At 38.8% G+C, this 12526-nt stretch overlaps 1 protein-coding gene across 1 annotated transcript; it reads right to left on the minus strand.

Moving 5' to 3' along the window:
• Window positions 1-1981: 1981 nt before the first annotated feature.
• LOC143030827 (uncharacterized) lies at window positions 1982-4826 on the minus strand. Its single transcript, XM_076194045.1, has one exon. The coding sequence runs from the start codon at window positions 4546-4548 to the stop codon at window positions 2557-2559; it is 1992 nt and encodes a 663-aa protein (XP_076050160.1). The 5' UTR covers window positions 4549-4826; the 3' UTR covers window positions 1982-2556.
• Between the last annotated feature and the right edge of the window lie 7700 nt (window positions 4827-12526).

Consider the following 12526-nt stretch of genomic DNA (forward strand, 5'->3'; position numbering starts at 1 on the left):
CAGACCCTACCAATGTGTTGCTATCCCCACTTTATTTAAGTTAAGGGTGGTATATTTACTGGTCCGCAGAAAAAGAAAATGTATAGGTGTACTTCAATATTCTCTGACATCACATCGAATCTCTTTAGCTTTGTCGCAATTACTTATGCCTTTTTTCTTCTCTCTCTCTTGCAGTGTGTATGTGGGGGGGATTGTTGTGTATACCTTTGGGTAGACAACTCTTCAGGGGGAATAGTTCGCTTTTGTGTTCTTTTAATCTTATTCTCGCTCTTCGCCCTGTTAGGAATCCACACAAAAGTCTAGTTAGTTCTTCTGGAAACCGTAGTCGGATTATTTTGAGCTTCAGTCCATCATGCCACACCTTATCGAACGATTTGCTAACATTTCGAAGTACTAATATACATTAGTGACGTGATGACATTGCGTTTGCTATCCGTTCTTAAGTTCTTGCAATGGCGGTAATCGTTCCAAGTAGTCGAACCCATATATATATATATATATATATATATATATATATATATATATATATATACATATATATATATTGGACAGAAGGACGACAGAATGAGTGGAAGGGTGGTGAGATAAACACCGAGTAATGTTGGAGTGTAAATTTACTGACGTTTCGTCCTTAACAGGACTTCTTCAGAGTATGAGTACATAAGCATAAAATCAACATATATATACACGCGTTCATGTCCGCGTTCCTGCTAACCCACGCCACTCGAGTCCGCTTGTTTCCTCATCTCCCGGCGGATGAGTCGTCCGGACATTTGAGACAGTTTGATGAATCCGTCCCTGTGATTAAGGCAAGGCTGAGATGCTATATATGCTGCCTCAACTAGTTTCCTCTTTTTCTTTTCTAACCCCTGTTGTAAAATCTCTACCCCGCTCCAGTTGGGAAGGTGTCCAAGTTGGTCCACATGAACCACCAATGCGCTGGAAGTGCGATGGGCTTTTAGGTCGTTCTTGTGTTCGTATGTTCGCTTGCCTAGACCTCTCCCAGTTTCTCCAAAGTGGCTCAGTTCACAGCTGCTACATGGTATTTTGTATACCACGCTATTAGTGATGTTGTATTTTCTCTCCTTACCTCTCACTATTTCGCCAATTTTCATGCTGGATGAGCTGGCAATCTTCAATCCTGTGTTGCGTAGTAGGTGTCCTAATTCTTCCGTGTGTTTGGAACTGGGAACCACAATGAAGTCACCTTCCTTATCTTCCTTAACCTCATCCTTTTTATCCAATGTTCTGAGTGCTATTTTTCTCAAGCTGTGTAACATTCCTTCCGGGTACCTGAGATCTGTGAAGACTTTAAAAATATATTTGACCTCTCTATCAATATGCTCCTCACTGCATACCCGAAATGCCCTAAGAAAAAATCCAATTATTACTCCTCTCTTGGTTCTCTCGCTGTGTGCCGAGAAGTAATGAATAAGGTCATTTTTGTTAGTTGTCTTTCTGTGGACCGAAAAACTCACCGTGCCATTGTCCTTTCTCCAGATTAGTACGTCTACCTTTCTTAGACGTATATCAATTCAAAACAATAGATTAGAAATAACGATAATAACCACAATAACCCAACTAAAATGAATTCCCAGAAAAAAACTCACCATTGAGGTAGCTTCAACGTACATTACCCTAACAGGCTTGCTTAAAGTTAGTGTTACACGCAGAAAAATCCTTGAACAACTACAGTTTATAGAGAGTGGACAAAAACATAAGTCATGAAGGCGTCGTGATATATTTCAGAAATGATCAGACCATGAAGAACAAGCACAATCAAATATACTACAGAAATTCTTCCTGGTACAAACAATAACAAAGTTAAGCAAACAAATTAGATTTCTTCTTCGTCAACAATGAACAATTCATCATATATCTTATATCACTCTTGGAGAGACTTTATTGAAGTGTGGGAGTTGTGTCTCATAGGATAAATCAAACACTACTGAATATATTACCGAAGATATATTTACGGTAATACAAATTACAAATAACTATGGCATATACTCCAAACGACTTTACACAATGCTAGGGTAAACAGAACTCCGTCATGACATACAGATATCTATATCCATCAGTTGCACAGTTTTCTAATATCTTCGGCGTTTTTCGTAAGTGCAAAAACATTCGTGCACTTAATGGACACTTGAGAATTTTTAATTACGAATTAGCAAAAATGCAATTACGCAACAGGCCAAAAGTCACTCAAATAACTTCACAACTGAGAGTAAACCAATTAAGATTTACAACTGGCAGTATGCATGTAATGACCCATCAACCAAACTAAACTGCTTGAAAACAGTGGGTGAGTACTTGATAGCTGAATGTAGAATCATACAGGAAAGTTATATCACTCAGGTCACACTGGAAATGCCTCTCACCAGCGTAGGCCATCACGCAATACACGAGATCATCTTTCCGTGTGGAAATGTGAGTCACTACGTGACGTTTGAAATATGTCCTCCGTGTGAAAGCTGAAAAGGCTTCTTTCCTGTATGGATCGCCACATGACATCTAAGTTTACTTGTTTCTGAGAAAGCTGCACCACACAGGTCACACTTGATAGGCTTCTCTCACACTGTGGGTCACCACGTGTCGTTTGAGATTACCCTTTTGTGAGAAACCTGCATCGCAGAGGTCACACTTGAAAGGCTTCTCTCCAGTATGGGTCGCCATGTGTTGTTTAAGAATATTCTTTCGTGAAAAAGCAGCATCACACAGGTCACACTGGAAAGGCTTCTCTCCAGTGTGGGTCAACACGTGTTGTTTAAGAATATATTTTCGTGAAAAAACAGCATCACACAGGTCACACTTGAAAGGCTTCTCTCCAGTGTGGGTCAACACGTGTTGTTTGAGAGTATTCTTTAGTGAGAAAGCTGCATCACACAGGTCACACTTGAAAGGCTTCTTTCCAGTGTGGGTCACCATGTGATATTTGAGATTACCCTTTTGTGAGAAAGCAGCATCGCAGAGGTCACACTTGAAAGGCTTCTCTCCAGTATGGGTCGCCACGTGTTGTTTAAGATTATGCTTTTGTGTAAAAGCTGCATCACACAGGTCACACTTGAAAGGTTTCTCTCCAGTGTGGGTCAACATGTGTTGTTTGAGATGATTCTTTAATGAGAAAGCTGCATCACACAGGTCACACTGGAAAGGCTTCTCTCCAGTGTGGGTCACCACGTGTTGTTTGAGATTATTCTTTTGAGAGAAAGCTGCATCACACAGTTCACACTTGAAAGGCTTCTTTCCAGTGTGGGTCATCATGTGATTTTTGAGAGAACTCTTCCATGAAAAAGCTGCATCACACAGGTCACACTGGAAAGGCTTCTCTCCTGTGTGGATCATCATGTGTTCTCTGAAAGCACTCTTTCGCGAGAAAGACGCATCACACATGCTACACTGGAAATGCTTCTCTCCGGTGTGTGAAACTATGTGTTGTTTGAGACTACCCTTTACTGAGAAAGCTGCATCGCACAGGTCACACTTGAAGGGCTTCTCTCCTGTGTGGGTCATCATGTGTTCTCTGAAAGCAATCTTTCGCGAGAAAGACGCATCACACATGCTACACTGGAAATGCTTCTCTCCGGTGTGTGAAACTCTGTGTTGTTTGAGATCACCCTTTTTTAAGAAAGCTGCATCGCACAGGTCACATTTAAAAGGCTTCTGTCCAGTGTGAGTCATCAGGTGTTGTTTGAGATTATTCGTTCGTGTGAAAGCCGCATCGCACAGACCACACTGGAAAGGCTTCTCTCCGGTATGGGTCATCAGGTGTCGTTTGAGATCAATCGATCGTTTGAAAGCCGCATCGCACAGGTCACACTTAAAAGGCTTTTCTTTGGTATGGGTAATCATGTGTCCTTTGAGATTATTCTTTCTTGAGAAAGCTGCATCACACAGGTCACACTTGAAAGGCTTCTCTCCAGTGTGGGTCACCACATGATATTTAAGAACACTCTTTGCTGAGAATGCTGCATCACACAGGTCACACTTGAAAGGCTTCTCTCCTGTGTGGGTCATTACGTGATATTTGAGAGCACTCTTTCGTGAAAAAGCTGCATCACACAGGTCACACTTGAACGACTTATCTCCAGTGTGGGTTACCATGTGTTGTTTGAGATGATTCTTTTGTAAGAAAGCTGCATCACACACGCCACACTGGAAAGGCTTCTCTCCTGTGTGGGTCATCATGTGTTGTTTGAGATAATTCTTTTGTGAGAAAGCCGCATCACACAGGTCACATTGGGAAGACTTCTCTCCAGTGTGGGTAACCATGTGTCGTTTGAGATGACACTTTGCTACGAAAGCTGCATCGCACTGGTCACACTTGAAGGGCTTCTCTCCAGTGTGGGTCACCACATGTTGTTGGAGATTATTCTTTTGTGTGAAAGTTGCATCACACAAGTCACATTGGAAAGGCTTCTCTCCAGTGTGGGTCACCGCGTGTCGGTTAAGATTACTCTTTGTCGAGAAAACTGCATCACACAGGGCACATTGAAAAGGTTTCTTTCTAGTGTGGGTCATCGTGTGATATTTAAGATGACTCATGAGATGGGTGTGCCGCGGATGACACAAGATTATATTTATATGACGAATGTAGAGAATCTTTGGATATCTTTTCCCAGGAATTGTTGATAGCTACTCTCATCCTGAAAGTAAATATGTAATAAGTATGACAACTAAGTTTTTGCGAGACTGTAATAGGAGTGACACCAAGGAATACAAGTAGAGTGGGGCATTAACCAATATGAAATCAGGGAAGGGAATAAACATTTCATAACAAGAAGTTTAAAGGAAAAAGAAAGAAATGGAAGGTTGAACAAATACTAAATAATATGGAGTAGTCAAAATCATTCAGGAAATAATAAAGCGAAAGACCGAACAAATAATGCAATGAGATAGAGACCACAAGAATAAGTATTCAATTTTAGGATACAACACCACAGCTGGAAACAAGAAGTATTTGGAAAAAAAATTACAGAGGACAACTACACACACACATCAATCAAGGATTTCAAAAATCAACATTGGAGAGATTCATGAGATTCTGATATTCATTTTTACAATAAATCACTTGTTTTCCGTTTTTTGAAGAAACCCCCCACCACCACCCTCTCCGTGATAAGTAAATTTTTTATAGGTTAGGTTGGATTCACCCCTCACTTTCATCAAATATAGAGACAAGGTGCACAGTGGGAGTAGCCCAACAGCAATCTTGTAAATCAACATATTTCATTAAGGTTATGGTGAATGGCACTATTTTTCAATCATTACGATATAAAGATTATTACTTGCTAATATTTTTGGAGTATCACAAAAATATACAAATACATTAACCAAAGTGCAACAAATTAAGATAAACAATTCTTACCAAAGAAGATTAAAAAGAAAAGAATGAGAAAAAATGGATGATTGAACAAATGTAAAAACTATGAAGAACCACAGAAACTGGAAAAAGTAGTGAAAAGGTAATGAAAATTTATAGATAAGTCACAAGAATGTATATAAATATTACAAACAGAAAGAATAAGGGGGGAAATTGGAGTATGATGGACACAGTAACACAGATAAATGGACCTATTTTATTCTATCATTATTATTTTTTTTTCAGAGGTCAACCATCCGATAATATAATCGAAGATGCCAGGAATCAATATGTGATTCTTGTGAATCCTTTATTGGTTTCCATTTGTCAGGGAACACCTCCGATCCCGCCCCTACACACATACACACACCAATCACGGATGTCATAAATCAACATTTGAGAGATTTATGGTAATCTAATAATGTATTGGTTTCTACAGCAAATTACTTGTTGTTCATTTTGGAGGGAAACAAGTAAAATTTCACACTAATACCACCAGACTCCTATAGATAAAGATATAAAATATTGAGTAAGTAAATGATTTCTAATCAATATATCCTAACCTGTCCCTACCTACAACCACATTGGGTTAGATTCACCCCTCACTTCCATCAGTTACTATAACAAGGCCCACCAAGGAATTAGCTTGTTGATTTATAGTTCAGTGAAAACAACCAATTCAAATGAATTATGTGTGATCTGTGTAAATATTTGTGCTGTGTAGCAATCCTACTCGTAAATCAACATGATACTCAATTTAATTTCGTAGGTGACTAGTATGGTGGCCAGATGTCCTCTTTTTGTGCACTTTATCCTCTATCCGGCGCAACCTCACGCCAGACGTACATTTGTCCTCCTCTCTTGGGGTGAATAAACAAATAAATAAAAAAATAATAAAGGATATATACATAAATAAATAACCCTAGGTATACAATAATGCCATACAATTAAATTATGTGGGAGTACCCAGGCCAAGGTCAACATCAGAACTCAGCAGCCAAATTAGACAGGCACTGCACAGGACCAATGTTGTGAACGTGTGATTGCATGATTTATATCTCATACATTGGGCTGCAGTCCTGAGGTGGCCATGATGCAGTGTGGTTTGGCAATTAATTTATGAAGTTAAGGAGTCTGAAAATGCTGAAAAGAAAGACTTTGCTTAACTCTGACTGGGCCAAAGAGATTGGATTCATTGCTAAAAGCAGAAAGGATGAGTTTCATACTTTTTGTACACTGTGTCATAGTGATGTCGCGATAGCAGGTTAGGGAAAGAGTGCAGTCGAACGACACGCAGCCACAGACAAACGTAGACTTAACACTCGCAGTGCTGGCAACTCATCACTGCTATCATTTATTTCTTCAGCTCGATCCTCTCAGGATGACAAAATTACAGCTGCAGAACTTTGTAAAGTGTATCATACTGTGAAACATCACCAGTCAAAAAGGTGTAATATGTGGAAGAACCAAAGCAAAAGCTCTGTGTGAAAATATTTGAGCACCATATTCTGTACAGAAGCACGTGGAATATGTAAAAGAACATGACTTGCACTTTTCAATAGCAACTAATGCTTCAAACAAAAGTGCAACAATATGTTTCCCAATTCTTTTGAGATACTTTAATTTTGAGGAGGGAGTGCAACATCCGTTACATGACTTTTACACTGATAATGATGAATCATCAAAAGCTATCACAAATCAGTTATAACAGTCTAAGTTAGAAGTGTCGGGTCTGGATCTGAATAAAGTGTCGGCATACACAGCTGACAATGCAACTGTAAACTATGGAAAATACAACAGTGTTTATCAGAAACTGAAACTGGCCCAAAACAACATTATTGCTGCTAACTGTTTGGCTCATGTTTTGCACAATGCATCAAAATTTGCTGCTGGAAAACTGGACACTGATGTTGAAAATATTGTGCTCAAGGTGTACAGCCATTTTTACATCTCAGCAAGCAGAACACAACAGATGAAGTTCTGTGAATTTGTGGAGTCTGATGAATGCAATCTATTGCGACATATTGTAACTAGATGGCTATCTCTTTTACCATCAATTGAAGTACTGGAAAGCCCTAAAAAGTTATTTTCAGAGCTTAGGAGAAGAGGAATGTCCCAAGGTTCTATGGAAGTGCTTCGGAGATGAAAGAAATGACTCTGAAGTGTCAGAGATCTATTTCCTCTTCCTCATTCACACTCTTAAATTGTTCTCAGACACTATCGAAGCACTAGAAGCCAAATCATTTTGCATGATTACAGTATATAGGCTAATGACTGACCTGAAACACAAGCTCAAGGGAAGAATGAAGGATTTGTTTTTTGGGTATTCAGTAAACACCAAGCTTAGCCAGCTTACTCCAGACATGGCTAAGAAATGTAAAACAAACTTCACTGTTTTCTATGAAAGGGCCAGAAAGTACTTAAGTGACAGATATGACTTTTCTGAAAACAGTTTTCACAATAAAGTATCAAAATTGGGCCTCTCAAGTGATGTATCTTATGGAGAATTCAGTGGTGCAGTTGAGACCTGTAACCATCCAGATATTAGTATGGGATTGTGGACACAATTATTACTACTCCTGAAATGGTAGATTGCCACAGTGATACACAGTTATTACTACTCCTGATATGGTAGATTGCCACAGTGATGAACGCTATCTCAAACTGTCCAGTGAATATAAATCTCAGTTCTCATTCACAAGCCTGAAGAAAGTGAGTGCTTTTATATTCTCCTACCATGCAGTAATGCTCACTCGGAGCGAGCTTTTTTAATGATGACATTAGCTTTGAGGAACGAGAGAAACCATTTGGAAGAATGCACAACTATATACAAAACACTTCTGGCCAACAAGAAACTATTGGAGATGGCCAGTAGAGGGCAGAAGTAAAAAAAAAAAGAAATAAACCTCCAGGCATTCAAGGTGAGTATACAACTAGGTTTTGTTTGTGTTGTAACTTAGCAAGAAATACAGTTATTTGTTGGTTTCATTAGAGGTGAAAAATATTATTCACTTTCAGTTTATTATATATATACATATATATTACTGTATATTATAATCATCAATATGCAGTGTCCTCTTTTTTGGAAATTTGGAAATGGCCACGTACCTAGTGATTAATAAGGTGAAAATTAATAGGGAAATAATAAGGCACAGGAGTGCATGAGTAAACATTACATGGAGAAAGAAGCCACAAGGAAGAAATTAAAATCGGAGAATGATGAAAGATATAATAGCAGAGAACGCTTGAAATAAGAAACATTGGTAACATTTTCACACGTGTCTACACCCACCCAATAATCATGGATGTCAGAAATCAATGAATAATTTTTGCAAATCCTTTAATGATTTTCGTATGTCAGGAAACATCTCAGCAACACCCACCCCCCCGCGTTGTAGAGCCACAGGATTAGCGAGTAAACGAGTGAATTTTAGCACAAGTAGCACAACGCACCCTTAAAGAAAACTAGAAAATATTTGTCATTTATCTAATGAGTGAGAAAATAAAAACTCAACAGAACCTTACCTATGCTAGGTTCTGTTAGACTCATCCCCATCCCATCCTTCCGTTCTATCAACTAAACAATCATTATTTACAATTTATTCATGACCGTGAGAAACTTACTTGTAAGTCACGAATACAACATATAGCATTTTTTTTAGGTTAGGTTATGGTGAATGACTGCTCCTGGAACCTTCCGTTATAAATTGCAAATATTTTGTGAAGCTATGGTTCATTTCGTGACATTTCACTGCATGCATTTGAAGTATTCCAGTCCCCCAAAAATGTATGATACTCCTGCAATCGCAATGAAAATAAGTTGCCAAGAATATATTACCAATAGGCGTTGCATGCGTGGATGTAAACAATAGATGAGCATTTTGACAAAACTTCATTCTGCCAACCAAATTGGAAGTGCCCAAATTCGACCAGAACTAACATGAAACCTAACGGCAACATCAAGTGATGAACAGACAAGGTAAATAACCTCCACCTTACAATAAATACATGTACACGATTGTTGAGCGCCCTTAATATTACACTTATTACCTGCGTGTATGCTGGGCTTCTAAATTCCATGCCGCTTCTGGATATCACAGATGTCCTAGGAATCTCAAAGATTCTTATAAGTATATAGAAAGTAAATGCTCATACTATGAAGCATTTATTTGTATTCGATTAATACGAAGTGGACTTGTAGAAGACGGCCCGCTAAGATAAATGTAAACAAATAGGAAACTGTATATCGCTTGGCGTGTAGGTCAGAATGCAATGGATGAAGTCATTTTTCTAGCCTACCCCTCCCTTTTAGAAATTATTACAGAAAATATTCCAATGAATTTCACCATCGTATTAGTCATATTTTGATTAGAGTAAGACTGTATAAGAGTGGATTTCCGAGCGGATAAGTGACGAAATACCATACGATTGTTCAAATTGGGTGACTATGACAGAATGTAGATTAGACCCTTATGGAGAGTTTCAGATATGGCGCCATCTCGAATTCTACCCAGGAAGCAACTGGCAGCAGCTCGTAGCAAAACTTTTGGGAAACTATAAAAACTCAGGATGTAGAATGTCATTAAAGGTACACTTTTTGCAATCATATTTGGAATGTTTCGTGAAAACTTGGAAGGAGTGAGTGAAGAGCATGGTGAGAAGTTCCATCAGGACATTGCTGCAATGGAGAAAAGATACCAAGGAAGCTGGGAGACTATGGTTCCTGGTGCGTAAAGATCAAGGAGTTTACAGTAAGAAATCACGCTCATCAGTGCATTTCTAGCGGGCTCCTCCGTATCACGTGTTTTTAAACTACATTATCTCATTACTTTAAAAAGGAAATACAAGGATAAGATATCAGCTACAATTTATAGACAATGTGAATATGCTAAATATAGTATATTATCGTAGTTTCATATAGTTTGTTTTGTATACAAAACATCAATTATATTTTGAAATATCGATTATATGCAATTTTCGATTGTATTTCTAAAATCAGGAAAGAAAACGACATTAGTAGCAAGAAAGACATTTAAAGAAACAAAACTAGTGTTACCCAGTGTTATTGGTCACACCACGCTTTGTACAGACTTACATTTTCTCTAACATTACTTTGAATATCCTTAGTTTTGTCGCAATTACTTATCCCTTCTCTCTCTTTTACTGGATAAGATACAAATAGAGTGAGAAGAGGGTCGCGGCCTGAAAGTTAGAAATACAGTGTGTAATAGAAAGAGGAGGACGACACTCCTTATGTATTCATTGGGAGTATCTGAGCTAGCTAGGATATTTTCTTTTCTACTTGTTTAGTTCCATTTCAGTTTACTTAACTACTAGGTTGGTCTGATGCAATGTATACTGGTTATGGCGGTAATGTCTGGGTTCTTGGTAGACTCTGTGGCCACCATGCATGGGGCTGTACTCTTTCCTCTTGTCGTTCGCTTGCTTTTGGATGCTCTGGGGGTAGTGCGGTCTTCAAGTAATTTGTCCCAGGTTTGATCCCACATACGGTGGTGTGTGATGTTCAGAGGATCTACGTTGATTCTTTTGTAGATTTCTTCGATTGTTTCGTGAAATGGTGGGGTTTAGCCACTGGCAAAGCTGAGGGCTGCACCAAACGGACAAAACCCCAGCAGAGGCAGGACAAAACCCAGCATTATAAAAACCCTAGCAGGTTTAGATTGACACAACTTTGGTACTATATGGAAAATATATGGCATTTTTCAACTGAGTTTAATACCAGTAAAAAGTAACTTAGCAGTGTCTCTTCTTGTTAGTTTGGGGTGAATTCATACCCACCATAGTGACACTCTAATGAGGTGTGAGTACCAGGGTAACATTCATTTTGGTTTATTTTATTTATTTTTTATTTTTGCTCACCCACAAATATGCTTAACATTACTGGGGTTTTAAATTCCTGCCCTGCTGTGGTTAAGTATCCAAACTGAGGCAGGTGTCGATTCGCTCAACAAATGACAGCTGAGGTACTGCGCACCTAACAGTCAACATTTGAATAGTGTCCTCTCAGAGGTGTTACCCTGAGATGTGTGAATGATACAGAACAACAAAGGCGGTCTGAAGATTTGTTCTGAAGGCCATGTCTACACAAAGACCAAGTCAAAGAGCACTATCCAGTGGGAATGTTCACAACGAGCAGCATATTCATGTAAAGGTGCAATCAGTACAAACCTCACTATGGACTCAACTTTGAACATCAGAGAGCATAATCATGAACCGAATCCTAATGCTGCTTGAGTTGCAAAACTACGGTCGCAGATCAAATCAGATGCGAAAATGAAAAAGGGGAAGGGAGTCCAAGTGTATGCTGAAGCTATGCTCGGAGCAACAGATGAAGTCCGTACCATGGTTGGGAAACCAGAATCAATTAAGCGGGATATAAGACGTCAAAGGCAAGGAGTCAGACCTGTGGAACCTCCCTCACTAAATAAACTAATCCTAGAGGGAAGTTGGACAACAACTGGTGGAGATAACTCAAAGCCTTTCCTGATTCATGACAGTGGGGTTCGATACTGCCAACAGATTACTCGTATTTGCATCTCGAAAAGGTCTGGGACTATTGGGCAGGTCTCCACGATGGCATATGGATGGTACATACTCAATGGCACCAAATATTGCTAAGCAGGTTTATGTCATCCTTATAGTTTAGAGTGAACCAGTTCTGAGCTATCATGTTCCAAAGGTAGTCCTTCGTGTATGATGGATAGCAATGAAATTATGCATATATACAAGAAATAAGTGTATATAAAGCTTGTGTTAAGGTGACTACAACGAGTAAAAACAGCAACATTCAAGTACATGTAAAGAGCACCCAAGAAACACTTTAAGGAGTGTTGGCTACAGATTGCATTAACAGATGAGTTCTTTTGATTAGAAATACGAGGGAGACATTAAGAGGTCATGGAAACAAATTAAGAAAGACCACATGTTTAACGGATGTGAAGTTGATATAGCCCAAGCTCAAACAGCACATGAGTTAAGATCTAAATATAATTGGATATCAAAGGTATAAATTAAGTTTGAAATGCACATTAATTTGAGACTAGGTGTGATAAAAAGTTAGAGAATAGGGGACGGAATCCAATGAGCGTTGTTCCTCTTCTGTATACTACGATTATTTCATTACAATTAGCTAAACACACA

This window comes from Oratosquilla oratoria, chromosome 12, assembly GCF_046742065.1.
Source record: "Oratosquilla oratoria isolate Oo_2021 chromosome 12, ASM4674206v1, whole genome shotgun sequence".
In the NCBI taxonomy this organism is placed as follows: Eukaryota; Metazoa; Arthropoda; class Malacostraca; order Stomatopoda; family Squillidae; genus Oratosquilla; species Oratosquilla oratoria.